At 38.0% G+C, this 21,258-nt stretch overlaps 1 protein-coding gene and 1 pseudogene across 1 annotated transcript; both read left to right on the forward strand.

Annotated features, from left to right (window-relative positions):
• Nucleotides 1-1,156: 1,156 nt before the first annotated feature.
• On the forward strand, nt 1,157-1,768 carry LOC101090964 (annotated as a pseudogene).
• Nucleotides 1,769-16,262: 14,494 nt separating this feature from the next.
• Nucleotides 16,263-16,535, forward strand: LOC111556660 (ATP synthase membrane subunit K, mitochondrial-like). Its single transcript, XM_045038100.1, has one exon. It carries the CDS (start codon nt 16,263-16,265, stop codon nt 16,533-16,535), a length of 273 nt encoding a protein of 90 aa, XP_044894035.1.
• The last annotated feature ends 4,723 nt before the right edge of the window (nt 16,536-21,258 follow it).

The following is a 21,258-nucleotide window of genomic DNA, read 5'->3' on the forward strand; positions in this document are numbered from 1 at the left end:
TTTTTTCCATTTAGATAGTGTTGCTAGAATTGGCAAATAAAAATACAGCACAATCAGTTAATTGAATTTCATACAAATAATTCTTTCTATAATTATGTACCAAGGGGTTAATGTAGGCAACTGTACATTTTAACTGGTAACCCTACATTTGGATTTATGATCCATTTAGAGTTTAATCTGGCGTATATTACACAGAATGGATCCAATTTTATCTTCTCCCAAGTACAAATTCCATTTTCAAAAATAAATTTTAATGAAAGAGTAGTCTAAAATAAATTAGTGACAATATGACATTTTGCTTCTGAATGCTGTGCTTTGCATCTTTCAAGAATGAAGAATATTTTCTGCTTAGCCAACATAATACTATCATACCTAATTAATCATTCTTTAATATTATCTAATATATACTACATATTCAAATTTTCCAATTGTCCCCAAATTTTCTTCACATCTGGTTTACCTAAATCAAGAGCCAATCCAGGACCACACATTATGTTTGGTTTTTCTGTTTCTTATATCTCTTTTAATCTAAGACAGTTGCTTTTTTCACAACACTGATGTGTTGAAGAGACTGACCAAGCCAGTTAGTTGTCTTTTAGAATGCATGTTCCACCTTATGGATTTGTCTCATTGTTTCCTCATGATGTCATCCCGTAAGTTTCCTGTAAAGGTGTGGTTACTGCCCATTAAGTAACATAAAACGTAATACTGGATTAGGGTGGAGACAGACCGATTCTGTTATATTCTTGCAACTAGAAAGTAATTCTTGGAGCATCTGGGTGGCTCAGTAGTTTAAGTGGCTGACTTTGGCTCAGGTCATGATCTCACAGCTAGTAAGTTCAAGTCCTGCCTCCTGATCTGCGGGTACAGCTCAGAGCCTGGAGCCTGCTTCGGATTTTGTGTCTCCATCTCTCTGCCACTCCCCCACTCGTGCTCTGTCTCTCACTCTCAAAAATAAACATTAAAAAAAATTATTTGATAAAATTCCACCCAAAGTTATGATTTAAGGAGACAGAAGTCTCCGAGCAGGGCAGGTCAGGGGCAGCCCCAAAGAGTAGGAGGCGAAGGGGGAGCAGGTGCCCTGGTCTAACTGTTGTAGGGGTGCATTTTGGGCAAGAATCAGGAGCAAGAGACTGCAAGGCTAGGCCTGGGAGCAATGGCGTCCAAAGAGGCACAAACAGTCAAAAATTTCAACATGGAAAATGCCAGCCAGGAAAATGATTAAAAAAAAAAGAAAGAAAAGGAGCAAGTTGCTAATAAAGGAGAGCCCTTAAGCCTCCCTTTGGAAGCAGGTGAATATTGTGTGTCCAGAGTAAATCATAGGCCCCTCTGTGTTTAGTCAGCCCATCCTTCAGTATAGGTGGGACATGATTCAGAGGCTTGCAGAGCCACAGGCAAGGATGAAAGAAGACAAGATGGGAAGGATTGGGAAGGTGAGAGAGCTGATGGAAAAGCTGAGGGAAAAGCAATTCAGTCATAGCCTGTAGGTAGTTAGCCCTGATCCTCCTCACCGTGACCATCATGATGAGTTTTGCCTTATGCCTCCAATCCTGATGTTTTCCCTGAAGTTAATGATAACACACACCTGCTTCCTAAACTTACATGTTCTCCGTATACCTTTGTTGTAAACATTGTGGGTCTCCTATTACCAACTTCTAAATGAATGTTGTATTTTGACCCAATGTGTAAGATTCTGTCAGCGGGGGAGCTTTACCCTATTGCATCGCAAAATGCTCATTATATATTGTGAAGTTAATAAAGCAGTTTAAAAAGCCAAGAAAGAAAGGAAGGACGGAAGGAAGGAAGGAAGGAAGGAAGGAAGGAAGGAAGGAAGGAAGGAAGGAAGGAAGAAAGGGAAAGAAAAGGAAATCTCTAACAAAGTAGGAACAGAAGGAAACTTCCCTGTTTGATAAAGACTGTTTTCCAGAAATCTACAGTAGGCCATTTTAAATTATAGTAATGGTCATTTTCTTTTTTTTATGCTCTTTTTAAAATTTTTACTTTATTTTTTTAATTTACATCCAAGTTAGTTAGCATATAGTGCAACAATGATTTCAGGGGTAGAGTCCTTAATGCCTCTTACCCGTTTAGCCCATCCCCCCTTCCACAACCCTTCCAGTAACCCTCTGTTTGTTCTCCATATTTAAGAGTCTCTTATGTTCTGTCCCCCTCCCTGTTTTTATATTATTTTTGCTTCCCTTCCTTTGTGTTCATCTGTTCTGTGTTTTAAAGTCCTCAAATGAGTGAAGTCATATGATATCTGTCTTTCTCTGACTAATTTCACTTAGCATAATACCCTCTAGTTCCATCCACGTAGTTGGAAACGGCAAGATTTCATTCTTTTTGATTGCCAAGTAATACTCCATTGTATATATATCTACCACATCTTCTTTATCCATTCATCCGTGGATGGACACTTGGGCTCTTTTCATACTTTGGCTATTGTTGATAGTGCTGCTATAAACATTAGGGTGCATGTGCCCCTTTGAAACAGCATACCTGTGTCCCTTGGATAAATACCTAGTAGTGCAATTGCTGGGGCATAGAGTAGTTCTATTTTTAATTTTTTGAGGAACCTCCATACTGTTTTCCAGAGTGGCTGCACCAGTTTGCATTCCCACCAGCAGTGCAAAAGAGATCCTCTCTCTCTGCAACCTTGCCAACATCTGTTGTTGCCTGAGTTGTTAATGTTAGCCATTCTGACAGGTGTGAGGTGGTATCTCATTGTGGTTTTGATTTGCATTTCCCTGATGATGAGTGATGTTGAGCATTTTTTTCATGTGTTGTTGGCCATCTGGATGTCTTCTTTGGTGGTCACTTTCATTTCTACTGCTTAACACTGCACTGGAGGTCCCAGTTAATGCCAAATGAAATATTAATGTTAGAAAAGTGAGACAAATCTTTCAATATTTTCAAACAATATGACTTTCTACCTAGAAGACAGAAGTAAATCAATTGATAAACTATTAGAAATAACAATAAAATCCAGTAAGGTGTTCAAATAAAGGATCAACTTATAAAAATTAAGAGTTCCCTATACTCCATCAGTAATGGATTAGAAAAATGTCATAAATGATAAAATATACTCATGATAGCAATAGAAACCATAAAACATCCAGGGGCACCTGGGTGGCTCAGTCAGTCAAGTGTCTGACTTTGGATCAGATCATGATCTCATGGTTCATGAGTTCAAGCCCCACGTTGGGCTCTGTGCTGACAGCTTAGAACCTGGAGCTTGCTTCAGATTCTGTGTCTCCCTCTCTCTCTGCCCCTCTCCGATTCGTGCTCTATCTCTGTCTCTCAAAAATAAATAAAAACATTACCAAAAAATTAAAAACAAAAAACCCATAAAACATCCAGAAACAGTTCTTCTGCTTGTTACCTATGACCTCCCAATTACCTAATGCTGTGGTCAGTCTTACTTGATCTACCAGCAATATTTGATAACATAATCACTCCTTTCTTTTGGAAACATTTTTGTCACTTTACATCCAGAATACATATTTCTTGGTTTTGCCACTATGTCATTGGCCAAATTTAAACACACACACACACACACACATTTGTATGTGTGTTATATGTGTATATATATGTTATACGTATATATACACATACGCATATACATGCATACATATATATACACATATGCATACATATATATACATATGTATATATACATATATATGTATGTTATATATATATAACACACAAAAGTCAACATTATTCATAAAATAATTACTATTAACACATATATTGTAACATCTTATTACTATGAATTTTGCCACTTGCAGTGTTTCCATAAATCCCCCAGGTGGCAGACAAATACAATTTCCACTTGATTGAACAAACTTGGTAAGAATGTTACTTACTGCAAATCAATTGGAAATATTAATCAGAATTCTAGAGTACAGGCCACGTACACTTCCCATATGATTATGGAATTAATTTCTTAAAACTTACCTTAGAATTTCATTAGGAACATAAATGGCATTGTTAAATTGCTGAGCAATCATTGTAATTAGGCACTTTGATAAATATATATTCCACTTGATCCACCACCCTAAACACTTAGAAATGTATCTACTGGGGATGGAAGTTAATACTGGTCCTTTGGACTCTGAAAAAATCAATTAAGCATCACTGGTAATAAAGCAAAAGTTCTGTTAACCAAGTAATTGTTTGTTTTTTTTTTAATCTTTATTTATTTTTGAGAGAGAGAAAGAGAGAGCAGTGGAGCAATAGAGAGAGAGGGAGACACAGAATCCGAAGCAGGCTCCAGCCTCTGAGCTGTCAGCACAGAGCCTGACCCAGGGCCCAAACTCAGGAACCGCAAGTTCATGACCTGAGCCAAAGTCGGACACTTAACTGACTGAGTCACCCAGGTGCCCCCCAACTAATTGGGTTTTTAAAAAATCTTTAGAGGGGTGCCTGGGTGGCTAGGTCGGTTAAGCATCTGACTTTGGCTTGAGTCATGATCTCATGGTTCATGGGTTCAAGCTCTACATCAGGACCTCTGCTGTCAGCACAGATCCTGCTTTGGACCCTCTTTCCCTTTCTCTCTGCCCCTCTCCCATGAGCACTATCTCTCTCTCTCCTCTCAAAAATAAATAAAAACATTTTTAAAAAATTCTTTAGAGATTTCTACCATTACTCCCAATTTTAAACTCTTGACGGTTAAAATTGGTCCTAAAAGTCTGGGTGTTTGTTATACTTGGTATAATTTACCCACTTGCTATAAATACATTAAGCGTACTCTACCTCCTCACACTCACAGCTATATTTTTCTAATGTTTCAGTATGCTTTCTATAAAAAAGGAGCATGATCACAGCTGTGCAGAGGGATGGGCAAATAGTTTAAAGGCTTGTGTGAGAAGGACACAAATATATCTGGGATTTTATTTTTTAAAGTATGTATGATACTTCCAAGTAATGAATTCTCTATGTACATGGAAAGTCTGGAAAGACTATTGACTCATCTTAAATTAAAATGTTAATGAAACACATCTCTTACCCATTTTCTAAATGTAATCTGACTCTACTGCTGGCATTTAAAATTATTTGAAAATTAAAAAAAATAAACGTACTCAGTTAAAAACCATCTGGGCATTGTTAAATTTTATTTATTCTAAATATTTGTTTTTAAAAAAAATTTTAATGTTTATTTATTTTTAAGAATGAGAGAGCTCAGGGGAGGGTCAGAAAGAGGGGGAGACACAGAATCTGAAGCAGGTTCTAGGATCTGAGCTGTCAGCACAGAGCCAGACACGGAGCTCAAGAACCATGAGATCATGACCTGAGCCCAAGTCAGATGCTTAAGTGACTGAGCCACCCAGTTGCCCCAATTGTTCTAAATATTTAAAAAACTTTCTTAGTCAAGAACTAGAACAACAATATGGGCAAAAACTGAGGTGGGGGGGGGAGGAAAGCCAATTATAATCTCATCTCTTTGAAAAACAGTTTTTATTTCATACAGTCCCTTTTTGTATTCACTCATATGCATACATTTTTCCCATTTTAGAAAACGTTTCATATATACAATTTAGATTTCTGTGAAGAGCTATTTTTCTGTTTTTAAAAATGTGGGGCCAGGGCACCTAGGTGACTCAGTCGTATAAGTGTCTGGCTCTTGATTTCAGCTCAGGTCATGATCTCATGGCTGTGAGATTGAGCTCCAGGTCAGACTCTGCACTAGGTGTGGAGTCTGCTTGGGATTCTCTCTCTCCCTCTCTCCCTCGCCCCTCCCTCACTACCATATAAGCAAACAAACACGCTCATGCGTGCACGCTCTCTCTCAAAATAAATTAAACTTTAAAAAAATGTGGGGCCAATATTAACTAGTATGACATAGACTTTATCCTGTCTCCAATTGCCTTTTAAGAGACGCTAAACACTTTTGTCAGGGATGGACACCTAATAAGAATCTACCCTGTAGATAGACTCCACACTGATTAATTAAGTAATCCAATCACATGTATCCTACTTGAAAGGTTGGAGAAAGCAGAGAGACACTAGGAGAGAGAGAAAGAAAAGCCATGTGGACTCTGGTGTAACCAGTCCTTGAATTGTCTCAGTTATGAAATGGCTTAATAACTTTAAACCACACATGCCCTTTCAGTTAACCCCCTTTTCCCTTAAGACTGAATGAAATTCTGTTCTTTGCAACCTAGAATGTGATACAACCACATTTTGATAAATTATCAGTTTGTGTCCTGTTTCCCCTTCTTATTCTGTTCCCTTGCCTTTTATGTGAGTTTGTTCATTTGAAGTAGAAATAAGTCTTAAAAGCAGATTTTACCATCTCTAAAAACAACTTGATGTTGCATAAAAGTAAAGAGTGTTTTATAACTTTGCTTCCACACTTTCATTATTGTTCTTCATCCTGAAAATTGTATAAAAGATGTATTCATTTTCTAGGAAAAAAATCCACCATCTCCATAAATTTATGTTAATCTAAAATTCCATGTCTGTTTTCAGGACATGAATTTGGCCCACAAAAGACTCTCAGTAAAATATGTATGCCTCATAATCTTTGGTGTAATAATATTCTGCACAATAGTACAATACTGCCACTATACTCTGGTGCTTTTCATCCAAAAACTCTTCTAAATTCCTTTTATGAGGCAACACATACTTAGACTCTATGATGGTCATTTCATTGTTTACTGGTAATAGTACACAGAAGGATGGAATGTGCTATCCCTGGCACAAAGAGTTCTGCTGGAAGTTTAGAGAGAATAAAATGTCTTCATACTTCAGTGACTACAGAGAAAATAGTTGTGGAAAAGAGCAAAGTTCCAAGAAGTATATATTTATTATCTCTGCGCCGGTTAGTTGGAACTCTTCATCAATGAGATCATAGTTTTAATCCCAATGTGGCTCATTTATCTTTCCTAGCACCCTTAATCTTAGCGTCTACCCCCAGCCCTGGCCAACTGCTTGACAATGTCTCTTCTTGTCCAAAGGGGAACCTGTTAAGAGAATAAAATAATCTGTGCAAATCCACCACTATAATTGGAGAACTAATTTAAAATGCTTGCCAGTTGACAATGGGCTAATAGTTATCATTTTCATCTAGACACTAGTTAGTAGTCATATAGAAAGGCACTGCCTATATATACATAAACAATTCCTAAATGATTAAAAAAATTTTTTTCGTAACGTTTATTCCTTTTTTGAGAGACAGAGAGAGACAGAGCATGAGCGGGGCAGGGAGGAGAGAGAGGGAGACACAGAATCCAAAGCAGGCTCCAGGCTCCGAACCAACAGCACAGAGCCTGATGCGGGGCTCAAACCCACAAACTGTGAGATCATGACCTGAGCCAAAGTCGGACGCCCAACTGGCTGAGCCACCCAGGCATCCCCCTAAATGATTTTAGATGAACAATTAATCGATCCATCTTAATAGTGCTGAGATTTCCCAAATGTGTTTCATTGCATTTCAGTATACAGATAGAGCCTTATTTATTATTTTTTAGATTTTATAATTGGAAGCTTGTACCTTTTGACCATCAAGACATGGTATTTGTCTCTCTCTTTCTGACTTATTTCACTTAGTATATGCCCTCAAGGTCCATCCATGTTGTCACAAATATCAGGATTTCCTTCTTTTTTATGGCTGAATATATATATAATCTCATGTTTTCTTTATGCATTCATCAGTCATTGGACACTTAGGTTGTTTTAGGTTGTTTTCATGTCCTGGATATTGTAAATATTACTGCAATGTACATGGGGGTGTAGATATATTTTCAAATTAGTATTTTGTTTGCTTCAAATAAATACCCAGAAGTGATTGCTGGATCATATGGTTGTTCCATTTTTTTTTTTTTTTTTTTGGAACCTCCATACTGTTTTTCATAGTGGCCGTACCAATTTACATCCCCATCAACAGTGTATAAAACTTTCTTTTTTTCCACATCCTTGCCAATTCTTACTTTTAAAAATTTTTATTTATTTTTGAAAGAGAGACAGAGTGTGACCAGGGGAGGGACAGAGAGAGAGGGAGACACAGAATCTGAAGCAGGGGTGCCTGGGTGGCTCAGTCCGTTAAGCATCTGACTTTGACTCAGGTCATGATCTCATGGTCCGTGAGTTCAAGCCCCACGTTGGGCTCTGTGCTGACAGCTCAGAGCCTGGAGCCTGCTTCAGATTCTGTGTTCCCTCTCTCCCTGCCCCTCCCCTGTTCATGCTCTGTCTCTGTCTCAAAAATAAATAAACATTAAAAAAAAATCTGAAGCAGGCACCAGGTTCTGAGCTGTCAGCACAGAGCCCAACTCGGGGCTCAAACTCACCAACTGTGAGATCATGACCTGAGCAAAAGTCGGATGCTTAACCGATTAGTCACCCAGGCACCCAGCCAATACTTATTATTTCTTGTCTTTTGATAATAGCCACTCTAACAGGAATGAAGTGATATCTCATTGTAGCTTTGATTTTCATTTTCCTGGTGATTGGTGACATTGGACACCTTTTCACATACCTGTTGGCCATCTGTATGCCTTTTTCGGAAAAAATGTTCAGATCCTCTGCCCGTTTTAAGATCAGGTTGTTTGTTTTCTTGCTATTGAGTTGTATGAGTTCTTTATATGTTTTGGATATTAACCCCTTATCAGATATATCATTTTCAAATATCTTCTCCCATTCTGTGGGTTGCCTTTTCATTTTGCTGATGGTTTCCATTGCTGTGCAGAAGGTTTTTAGTTTGATGTAGTCCCATTTATTTTTGCTTTTGTTGCCAAGAGTCTTAATAAAATGAAGGAAACAAAAAATTTTAAAAGATTAAGAGTCTTCGTATTCTAGCCTTACAACAAATTCATTTGTTTGAGGACGCTGAACTGGTTTGGTCTGTAAAGCATGTGACTCTTGCTCTCAGGGTTGTGAGTTTGGGGTCATGAGTTCAAGTCCCATGTTGGGTGTAAAGATTACTTAAAAAAAATAATAAATTTTTGAAGATGGTAAAAAAACAAAAAACAACAGGGGTGCCTGGGTAGCTCAGTCAGTCAAGTGTCCAATTTCAGCTCAGGTCATGTTCTCATGGTTCATGAGTTAGAGTCCCATGTCGGGCTCTGTGCTGACAGCTCAGAGTCCAGAACCTGCTTCAGATTCTGTGTCTCCCTCTCTCTCTGCCCCTCCCCCTGCTTGCACTCTGTCTCTCTCTCTCTCTCAAAATAAATAAAACATTAAAAAAATTTTTTTAAATAAAAGTATCTAAGTGTTAAAATGCAACTATGAAAATGAGGGCAGGGACCTTGCTGGCAATATTAGACTTATTAAATATGAAGTTGTCAGTTATCCCCAAATTGATCTGTAGTATCAAGACAGTTATAGTCAAAATATAAGCAAAATATTTTTAGGATAATGATGAGCCAACTCTAAAATTTATGTAGAAAAAGAAGAACAAAGTTGAAAGTCTTACACTACCTGATTTCAAGACTATTAAGACAGTCTGATATTGACAAAATCACAGACACATGCCAATGGAACAAAACGGAATCCAGAAATGAATTCATACAATTTGTGACCAAAGGTCATTCAATGAGGAAAGGATAGACTTTTTAGCATATGGTATTCCAACAATTGAATATCTATGATCTAAAACTAAATCTCAACCTATACCTTATACAAAATTAACTCAGAATGGATCCCAGACTTCTAAGTAAAACTATAAAAGTTTTGGAAAACACAAAGGAGAATTTGTTTTTTTTTTTACCTTTGATTAGACAAAGAATTTAGATATGATGCCCAAAGTGCATTTAATCCACAGAAGAGAATATTGATCAATTGGACGTTGTCAAAATCAAAAAGATTTTCTTTTTGGAAGACACCGTTAAGGGGGTAAAAAGACAAGCACAACCTGGGAGAAAATATTTACAAATAATATATCTGACAAAACAGTTGTATACACAACATATAAAGAACTCCTAAAACTTAACAATAAGGAAATAACACAATTTAGAAAATGAGCAAAAGATTTGAATAGCCACTTGACCAAAGAACATAAACAGATGGCAAATAAGCACACGAAAAGACGCTCAATTTCATTAGTCATTAAGGAAAGGCAAATTAAAACCATGATAGGTTATGGCTGCAAACCTACTGAATAGCAAAACAACACCTGATAATACCAAGTGCTGATGAGGATGTAACGCAGCTAGAATTCCTTTTTTTTCCTTCTCTTTTCTTTTCCTTCCCCCCTTCCTCCCTTCCTCTCTTTCTTCCTTCCTTCCTTCCTTCCTTCCTTCCTTCCTTCCTTCCTTCCTTCCTTCCTTCCTTTCTTTCTTTCTTTCTTTCTTTCTTTCTTTCTTTCCCTCTTTGTATTTTAGAGAGACAGAGAGTAGGGAGGGGCAAGGAGAGAGAGAGAATCTTTAGCAGGCGCCACACTCCATATGACCCTGGGATCACGACCTGTGCTGAAATTAAGAGTTGGTCGCTCAGCACATTGAGCCATCCAGGTGCCCAAAAGCAGCTGGAACTCTTCACATTGCTGGTGGGAATGTAAAATGGTATGGACACTTCCTGAAACACTTTGGCGAGTTTATTAAATAAATAAATAAATAAATAAATAAATAAATAAATACCATATGACCCAGCAATTAATCCCACTGGTAAGTTTTCCCCAAGACAAATAAAAATTGTCCTCACATGGAAACCACATACAAATGTTTATAGCAACTTTATTCATCATATAAAAATACTAGAAACAAACCAAATGTCCATCAGTTGGTGTTGAATAAATGAACTGTAGCACATATATACTAAAGAAATGCTAATCCAGCAAGTAAAAGGAACAACTATTGATACTACTGATATACAGAATAGTGTGGATGAATCTCAAACACATTATGCTTAGTGAAAGAAGCCAGACTCAGACAACATATTAGCTGATTCCATTTATATGACTTTCTGAAAAGGAAAAACTATATGGGTGGAAACCAGATCGGTGATTGCCAGTTAATTTCACCAGGCAGTTGTGACAATTCTAAACTTGTATCATCTTCCTTTGTCTCTTTTGCTGAATACTCCTTATCTCCCAAATTTAGAATGCTCTGGGACTAGTTACTGGAGCTTTTCTATCACAGTATTCTTTGCTGATCACATTCAATTCCATAGCCTCAAATACCAACTGTATGCTAACTACCAAATTCAGGCAATACCTCTATTCTGCCCTCCAGACTTATTAAACCCATAGCCTACCTGACATTTCCACTTGGGAATCTAGTAATATCTCAAACTTGACATATCTAAAACAAGCCTTCTTTTTTATGTAATTAAAAAAATTTTTTAATGTTTATTTTTTAATTTTTTAATGTTTTATTTATTTTTAAGACAGAGAGAGACAGAGCATGAGTGGGGGAGGAGCAGAGAGAGAGGGAGACACAGAATCCGAAGCAGGCTCCAGGCTCTGAGCTGTCAGCACAGAGTCTGATGCGGGGCTCGAACTCACAAACTGTGAGATCATGACCTGAGCCGAAGTCGGACGCTTAACCGACTGAGCCACCCGGGCACCCCATGTTTATGTATTTTTGAGAGAGACAGAGACAGAGAGAGTGTGAGCAGGGGAGGAGCAGAGAGAGGGAGACAGAATCTGAAGCACGCACCAGACTCTGAGCTGTTAGTGCAGAGTCAGATGTGGGGCTCAAACTCATGAACCATGAGATCATGACCTGAGCTGAAGTCAGAAGCTTAACTGACTTAGCCACCCGGGTGCCCCCAAAACTAGTCTTCTGATCTAAACCCTGTCTCTCGTAGGCTTTACCATGTCAGAAAATTGCAATGACATGTGTTCAATTGCTTAGGCCAAAAACAATGCAGTCACCCTTGACCTCTCTCTTTTTCTCTCATCCTATCCTAGCAGCAATTCTAGTAAATTCCATCTTCAAAAAACAAAACAAAACAACAACAACAAACAAAATCTAATCACTTCTCTCCACCTCTACTGCCTCCACTCTGCTCCAGGCCACCATCATGTCTCACTTGGAATATTGTGATTGCCTTCTAACTGGTCTCCCACTTCTGCCTTTGACCCCTCTATTAGTTCTCCAAGAAACAGATGCGAAGACATGATTAAATGTACTAGAAATTTTTCATGAGAAGCCCCTGTGGGAGAAAACGAAGAGGGAGTTAGGAGAGGCTAGAAAAGCTGTCAGACTGTGATGTGAGTTTAGGTGCAGATGAAGTGAAGGAAGTTTGGGTGGGACACTCTTAGGCTGCTGTCCAGTTAAGGAAATCTTCGTGTCAAAGTCATCTGTCAAAGGAGTCCTGTGATTCTAGGGAAGGGTCCTGCCTTAGTATCGCTGCTATGCTCAATCATTGGCTGAGAGCAGCCAGGGCAAAGCATGCCCTTAAAATGCCACATTTGTGGCCCTCAATCAATTATGCTTTCTGCAGTAAGCCACTGAGAGTGTTTTCCAGTACTTACCACATCCCCTTCAGTCGGTTCTCTACACAGTTGTCAGAGTGATCTTGCTAAAATGTAGCCAGATCACTTAACTCTACTGCTCAAAACCTTTCAATCACTTCCCATTTAATTCAGAATTAAACCAAACTCCAAACATGGGCCACCCATTACTATAAAGAGGTGAGATCAATAGGTCCTCAACTACTAAACTGAAATATTTGTGACATATGTGGGGTAATCTGACCTGGTAGTGTGCTGTGACCAGATTTGGTAACATTTGGAAAGTCAGAAAGTACAAAGAAAGTACTTAGAAAAAATACAATTTGACTTCTCTGGAACCCTGTTATATGTTAGACCACCTTCTCAGAGTGTTAGATCATAGGATAGAGAGGGGATTGTATCAACATAAAACACATTTAATTCCAGTGAGAGAATAGGGAAAGTATGCATGCTTGAGGTTTTCTTGAAGAAGTATACAAAGATTCATCTATAACCAGGACTGTTAAGGTTGTAAGCAGATTGGAATTTCTCTCCTAGTTTCCTAACAAACAATTTAACTCTGCTTTCTATTCATCACTCCTGGAGGACAGAGATGACTCTGGAATTTATATACAAGGACAGTAAAAGGAGCAAGGGCTCCTTGGAGAAATGGTCAATTCCAAGGCTGGGGTAGGAAAAGACAAGATGAGTTGGGAACATCTTATAGTATTAGAAATTAAGGAAGTGCTGAAAAACTAAGGGGACATAGGAGCCAGCTTGAAGGGGGTCCCACCAGTCAAATATTGGTCAGTTTGAATGAACAAATAAATAATAATAGGAATGGGTTATTGTTCATTGATTAATAAGAAAGAAGCCATGAGTCCATGTTATTACAGAAAAAAAATCACTATTTTATTGGCCCTGTAATAATTGACTCATATAAGAATCATCAATAAATACTAAAACTATTATGTGAAAGACTGTGGGAGAGCATGATATTCATGGTCTCAAACTATCACTCTGCAGAATACTTCCTAATTACAAAGGGAAAAGATGTCTTTCAGAGAAATTCAGGAGGAACTTAATGAAATGAACAAAGTTAACATCAATGATGAAGCAAACTAACTGTAAGACTCCCTTAGGTTTGATGATTTATTGGAAGGACTCAGAAAACTTTAAAAAGCTGTTATCCTCACAGTTACAGTTTATTATAGCAAAAGGATATGAATTAACATCAGCAAAAGGATGGGGCAAAAAGAGCATGGGGCAAAGTCTGGGACAAACTAGGAATAATCTACTAGTTGTCGTTTCTCAGTGGGGTCACACGGACAGCACTCAATTCTCCCAGCAACCATATGTGACTATATGTGTGAAGTGTTGACAACCAAAGAAGCTGACTCAAGCTGTGGTGTCCAGGGCTTTACTGGGGCCACTAAATAACTGTCCAGGGCCAGTTTTAGAAGCATGTATCACCATATGACTGACCTTAGGTACCCAATTACCAGATTCCAGAGGTTGAACCCAAGCAGCATGGACCAGGGCCTGAGGCATATGAAAACAGCTATTCACCATAAATCAAATTGTTAGCATAAATTATCTGGTCAAACCCATACAGGATGGCCCAAGGCCCAAGGCATACAAAAACACTTTTTTCAGGCAGATTTTAAGGGCTGAGAGGTTATCTCCCAGGAGCTGGTCAAGGTCTAACCCTTTCTTTGGAATGTGCAGAGTTTAAGCAACCAAGCCTGCTGAGTTAACCCTTTATGGCATACCACAAGATAGGAAAAGAGCACAGATCAACAATGTATCATCCTGCCAAATTTTTAACTTAGATCTAATTGTAAGGAAACTATCAGAGACATCCAGATTGATTGACATTTGGCAAACAATTGTCCTGATTCTTAACTAATGTTAATGATATGAAAGAAAAAAAAGAAGCAAAAAAAAAAAAAAAAAAAAAAGAAGGGATGCTATTCTAGATTAAAAGAGATGAAAAGAGATGTCACAACTAAATACAATGTGTGATCTTTCATTGGATGTCCTTGGTCAAAGCAAAACAAAATATAACACACATAAAAGACATTATTGGGGCATTTGAATAGGGACTGCATTGCAGATAATAATACTGTATCCAGGTTAAATTTCTCAGATATGACAAAGACTCTATCTTTGACCGAACTTGAGTCAGGTTCCTCTGAGTCCTGTTTCTCACTATGCCCCTGACCTTGGACTTTGTCATTGGCCCATCAAGTATAGTTTTAGCAAGAATCCTGCTGGGTCAATATATGGAAAATCTGCCACCATTGGTATCTGACCACTCTTGATATCTGATTAAATTCTTCATCTCTTATCCTGCATATCTTATCACCCTGGCCTGCCTTCAGCAGGATCTCATCCAGTTTATTTATTTTATTTTTTATTTTTTTAAGCAATCTCTATGTCCAATGTGGGCCTCGAACTCAAAACCCTGAGATCAAGGGTTGCATACTCTATTGACTTAGCCAGCGAGGCACCCCCATCATTGAGTTTAGCCACAGTCTCTCTGATGTTTCATTTTAGTAATTTTCCATCAACTAACATTCACCCTGCTCCTTCCTTATAAATTCCTGTTTGTCATTGTCAGAGTTGGAGTTGAGCTCAGTCTCTCTCCCATATTACAAAACCCCATTGCAGTTCTCCCTGAATAAAGTCTGCCAGTCTGCCTTATCATCTTGAACAGTTATCATGAATAATTTTTTCTTGACCAAGTGTAATAATATGTGTAATATTATGATTATGAAGGAGATATCCTTATTTTTAGGATACATAGGCTGAAATATTTAGAATTGTTATGAAGTCTGCCACTAAGCTGCAAATAATTTAGCAAATACCTATATATATGTGTGTGTGTGTGTGTGTGTATGTATAGGTATGTGTGTATATGTTATATGTATACGTATATATGTGTATGTGTGGGAAGAGAGGCATAGAGAGCGCGCAAGAGAGAAAGCATATTTGGCAAAATGTTTACAGTTAAATGAACCTAGGATGAGTATTCAATATCCAATTCTTATGAGTTTTATGGTTTTTAAATTTTTTAAGATTTTATTTTATTTTACTTAAAATTTGTTTAAGTTTATTTTTTTAACTTTTTTTTTTTTAATTTTTTTTTCAACGTTTATTTATTTTTGGGACAGAGAGAGAGAGAGAGCATGAACGGGCGAGGGGCAGAGAGAGAGGGAGACACAGAATCGGAAACAGGCTCCAGGCTCTGAGCCATCAGCCCAGAGCCTGACGCGGGGCTCGAACTCACGGATTGCGAGATCGTGACCTGGCTGAAGTCAGACGCTTAACCGACTGCGCCACCCAGGCGCCCCTTAACGTTTATTTTTGAGAGAGCGAGAGACAGAACACAAGCCGAGGAGAGGCAGAGAGAGAGGGAGACACAGAATCTGAAGCAGGCTCCAGGCTCTGAGCCATCAGCACAGAGCTCGACACAGGGTTCGAACCCACGAACTATGAGATCATGACCTGAGCCAAAGCCGGATGCTCAACCAACTGAGCCACCCAAATACCCCTAAAGATTTTATTTTTAAGTAATCTCTACACCCAACATGGGATTCAAATTTATAACCCCAAGATCAAAAGTTACATGCTCTACTGACTGACCCAGCCAGACACGCATCTGGGTTTTCTTTAATTTTACAAAACAAAAAGTTGGAAAAAATAATTCTGTAAGGGGGGGGGGAAGTATTAGAGGAAGAATTTTGCCAGGAAGACAGCTACTGGGTTTCCCTGTGTTGACATTTATTTATTTATTTTATCGTGGTAAAAGACACATAACATTAAATTTACCACCTCAACCATTTTTTAAAAAAAGATTTAATTGTTTTTCTTCCAGCTGACCATGGGGTTGCTGCATGCACTAAAGGACACAACCAGCAGAATTGGTTTCTTTTGCAAGATTGAAATCCTGGTAGGTCCAGGAACTGATGACCAATTCCATTTCACTGGTATCAAAAAATATTACAAGTCTTATACTCTCACAGGAATAATGAATTGTGTACTGGCCACATACAGAGGTATTGCTTTGATTGTCATATACTTCAAGTTAAGGTCTAAAACAACACCAGCTGTGAAAGCAACACAAATGGATTTTAAAGTGTACCTTATCTTCTAATTTCCCATGCCTGGAGGAACTAATGTCAACTCGTCATGTGATCCTCAATTTGTACAATAAATTATGAACCTGGAAAACAACAACAACAACAACAGATTTTATTTTAAGTAATCTTTATACCCAGTGCAGGCCTCCAATGCACAACCTAGAGATCAAGAGTCACACGCTCCACCGACTGAGCCAGCCAAGCACCCCCACCTCAACACCAAAGTGTTCAATTCAGTAATGTCAAATATATTCACTTTGTTGTGCAACAGATCTTTCCTACAACTTTTCGTCTTACAAAACTGAAACTTCATACTCACTAAACCCTAATTTCTCCCTTCCTTTTTCCTTAGCCTTTGACAACCATGTTTCTACTTATTGCCGCTAGATTTTGAGTACCTTAAGTACCTCTCATAAGTGGAATCATACAATATTTGTTCTTTTGTGGCTGTCTTACTTCACTTGGTATAATGTCCTTGGCATTGTAGTATATAATAGGATTTACTTTCTTCTTTTTAAAGCTGCATAATATTCTATGTATGCATCACATTTTCTTTATCCATTTATCCATTGATGGACATTTGGGTTGCTTTCACCTCTTGGTTACTATGAATAATGCTGCAGTAAATGTGAGGGTGCAAGTATCTCTTTGAGATCCTGCTTTTAATTCTTTTAAATTCCCAGAAGTGGGATTGCTGGATCATATGGTAATTCTATTTTTGATTTTTTGAGGAATCTCCATACTGTTTTCCATAATGGCTACACCATTTTACACTCCCATCAATAGTACACAAGCGTTCCAATTTCTCCACATTCTCGCCAACACCTGTTATTTTTTATTATTTTGATAGTGGCCATATCTCACTGTGATACTGATTTGCGTGACTCTTATGATTAGCAATGTTAAATATTTTTTCATATATTTGTTGGCCATTTGTATATCTTCTTTGGAAAAATGTCTACTCAAGTCCTTTGCCCATTTTTAGTTTCATTTTTTTTTAAGCTCACTTATTTATTTTGAGAGAGAGAGAGAGTACACACAAGAAGGGGGAGGGACAGAGAGAGAGAGAGAGAGAGAGAGAGAGAGAGAGGAGGAAGAGAGAATCTAAAGAAGCTCTGTGCTATTAGTACAGAGCCAAAGATGCGGGACTTTATCTCATGAACTGAGATCATGACCTGAGCCAAAATCAAGAGTGTTTGGAGGCTTAACCAACTGAGCCACCCAGGTTCCCTCCTTTGCCTATTTTTTTGGATTATCTGTTTTTATTGTTGTTGAGTTGTAAGAGTTCCTTATATATATTTGAATATATATTTGATTTGCAAATATTTTCTCCCTTCCTATATAGGTTGATTTTTCACTCTGTTTATTGTTTCCTTTGATGCACAGAAGTTGTACAGTTTGATGTAGTCTCATTTAGGTATATTTGCTTTGTTGCCTGTGCTTTGGTGTCATATCCAAGAAATCATTGCCAAATCCAATGTCCTGAAGTTTTTCTCCTATGTTTTTTTCCTAGAAGACTTATGTTTCAGGTCTTACATTTAGGTCTTAATTTTGAGTTAATTTTTGCATATGGTGTCCGTATAGGATTCAACTTCATTATCTTGCATATGGACGTCCAGATAGCTATTGGCTTTTAAACTTCTTTTTACTGAATGTTTGACAACAATCTTATTATAGTATCATAATATATGGATTACTGAGAGCATGATAGTGGTCTTTTCTTTTTTGGTTTTTCAATTAAACTTGATTAAAAAAGTTACCCCAGCTTGATTTTATAAAAGGAATGTGTGAATTTTCTCTGAAATAGATTTGAATATATAAACAAGTACATTCTTATACATCTTAAAAAGGTGTAAGAGGAAAAAGTCTGAGCAACTCTAATAATAGTACTAATAGAACTAACAGTACTTAGTAAATGCTAATATAGAAAAGTCAGTTGGCTAGAAAGAACAGTAACAATAGGAAGAATGTAATTTGCTAGTTAATTTGCTTTCCAAAAGAGGGCTTTGCTTAGAAAAGCAACATTAAAAGCAAACTCATATGCTAAGTGTTTCTCTGGAAAAAAACAGATGAATGTCTTAGGTAATATGATAGTGGAAGAGGAGACAAAACAAGAGGCAATTGGATTAATTTAATTAGTGTCCTGTTGAATTTAAGAATATAGTGTGCTGCACATGCACAGACATAGATCAGTAGCAGATTTAGGGAAGCACTATTAGACTGCACCTGTTGGAGTCCTCAGTGAATCCAGTCCTTGTGTAAGGCTTCCAGTTGGAGCTGGCAGTTGTTGTAGGGATTAAATTATTTAAAGCCTTCAGCTGGCTAGTGTAGGCAAGCAGTAGCTTAGAAAACACTTAATCTATTTTTTAAAATCTGTTCCTAAGTTTGCTTTGCTCAGGCTGTAAGACTACATGCACCACCCACCTGCCACATTCTGGAATCTTTTTGTGAGAGAGGGTAAATTTATCCAAGAGAAAGAATGATCTGTAAGGAATATCTATATTTTAATACACTATGCTTATTTTGAGCATAATTTATTTGTAATAAATATTTTGCTAAGCAACTAAAAAGCTATTGTTTAAACTTATGTTCAAAAGGGAATTACCAAATGACTTATTTCAACAGTAATCTTTTAAAGCTCCATTTTTAATTATAGTCAGAGGAGCTTTTGGTACCAATGTATTGGTCCTTTCAACAGGATCGTTTTTAAAAGGCAGCTCCATGTATATTAAGTAATATGGCAGCCCATTGCGATATATTTAATTTTGTTTAGAAAACTAGCATTACTGGGGCGCCTGGGTGGCTCAGTCGGTTGAGCGTCCGACTTCAGCCCAGGTCATGATCTCGCGGTCTGTGAGTTCGAGCCCCACGTCGGGCTCTGTGCTGACAGCTCGGAGCCCAGAGCCTGTTTCAGATTCTGTGTCTCCCTCTCTCTCTGACCCTCCCCTGTTCATGCTCTGTCTCTCTCTGTCTCAAAAATAAATAAACATTAAAAAAATTAAAAAAAAAAAAGAAAACTAGCATTACTTAATTACTGCACAGTGCCTTGAGGTGACCTAACAAGGAGTTTGGATAAAACCTTCCAGATAATTCTGAGGCAGAGGATTTACCAGGCAAACTATATGTAATTAATCATTACCTAGAGGCCCCGTCTATTTTTTTCTCTGTATTTTTTTTTCCAGAGATTTTTTTCTCAGGTTTCTCTCATGAAACCTACAAGTATCTTCTTTCCTACTATTTTCTATAAAAATAGAACTTTTTATTCTAGTTTGGGTCTCTATAATTTGCTAGAGGCATGATAGATTAGATTAATACATGTCCAAAACAAAGAACTATGTTTCTGACATCATTCACTTGTCTGAAGTTCTTTCTTGGCTGCCTCTATAATAACTAAACTGTTGGGGCACCTGGGTGGTTCAGCTGTTGAGCGTGACTTCAGCTCAGGTCATGATCTTGCGGCCATGATCTTGGGTTTGAGCCCCGCATCGGGCTCTGTGTTGACAGGTCAGAGCCTGGAGCCTGCTTCGGATTCTGTGTCTGCGCCTCCCCTGCTCACACTCTGTCTCTCTGGCAAAAATAAGTAAACATTAAAATAATAAAACTGTTATTTTTCCAAATTGCTAGGCATGGAACTATGGTGGACAGATGCTCTTTTTTTTTTTTTTTTTTTTTTTTTTTTTTTTTTTTTTTTTAGTTTATTTATCTATTTTTGAGAGAGAGAGAGGGAGAGCATTTGGGAGGGGCAGAGAGAGAGGGAGAGAGAGAATCCCAAGCTGACTCTGCACTGGCTACACGGAGCCTGACCCCATGAATCATGACACAGTGGAAATCAAGAGTTGGATGCTCAACCGACTGAGCCACCCAGGCACCCCTGTGGACATATACTTTTATCTGCCTGAATTTTGTGTATAGAATTTTTGAAACAAACACCACCCAATGAAATAGCAATAAAGTATTGAATGTAAAAGTCTAAAGTTTTCAGATTATAGGTCTTGAGATCTCTTACTTGTGAAGCTAACACATTTCATCAACTTCTTCCTTTTCTTCTTTAGAACTTTTCATTACTTTATTTTTAGAAGCTTATTTTGGGCATGAATTAGATGAAAGCAAAAATTTAGATATGTGGCAGAGGAAGAAAATCCATTTAGGACAAACTGCCTCTTAAACAGAGAAAATAAATAAAGCTATTCTAGTGCAATTTCTTACTTGGCTGCAAGCATGACCCTTAAAGAAGAGTGGAATGTGATTTCATGCTCAATGGTGCCAGACTTTGGAGAGTCAACTTGGGCCAATCAGACTAAATGACCAAAACATTTACACCAGCCACATTATCATGATTTTTATTTAACTAATTTTATTCAGCCAGGCAAAGCTTCATATTCTCTCCCATGCGGTTGCTTTAAAAATGTTATCATTGGGCACTATCCCAGAACCCCATGGGCAAGTCTGTCAAGAAGTGCCAGCTCTGTTCCCATTTCTAGGCCACCTCCCTCAGAGTCTCTTTCTTGCTTTCAGCAGGCTCCCTAGGGATTCAGCCCTCATTCCTCTACTCCTCACAGCTGTCACCGCCTGCTCTATTTCCTGGGGTTCCTCCCCCACCCATCCCACCTAAAACTGGTTGTGGTCTGACCCACTTTCTTTAGCTACCCCCCTTCCTTTCTGCCTCTGAAAATAAGTATGAAGCCTGTTTACACACTAAAGGAACAAAGTACGTGGAGGAACTTACAATCCAGCTGT

This window comes from Felis catus, chromosome D1, assembly GCF_018350175.1.
Source record: "Felis catus isolate Fca126 chromosome D1, F.catus_Fca126_mat1.0, whole genome shotgun sequence".
In the NCBI taxonomy this organism is placed as follows: domain Eukaryota; kingdom Metazoa; phylum Chordata; class Mammalia; order Carnivora; family Felidae; genus Felis; species Felis catus.

Bases quoted from the DNA above. Each gene is read 5' to 3' on its own strand.
- LOC111556660 (XM_045038100.1), top strand. From the start codon at position 16,263: ATGGGGTTGCTGCATGCACTAAAGGACACAACCAGCAGAATTGGTTTC.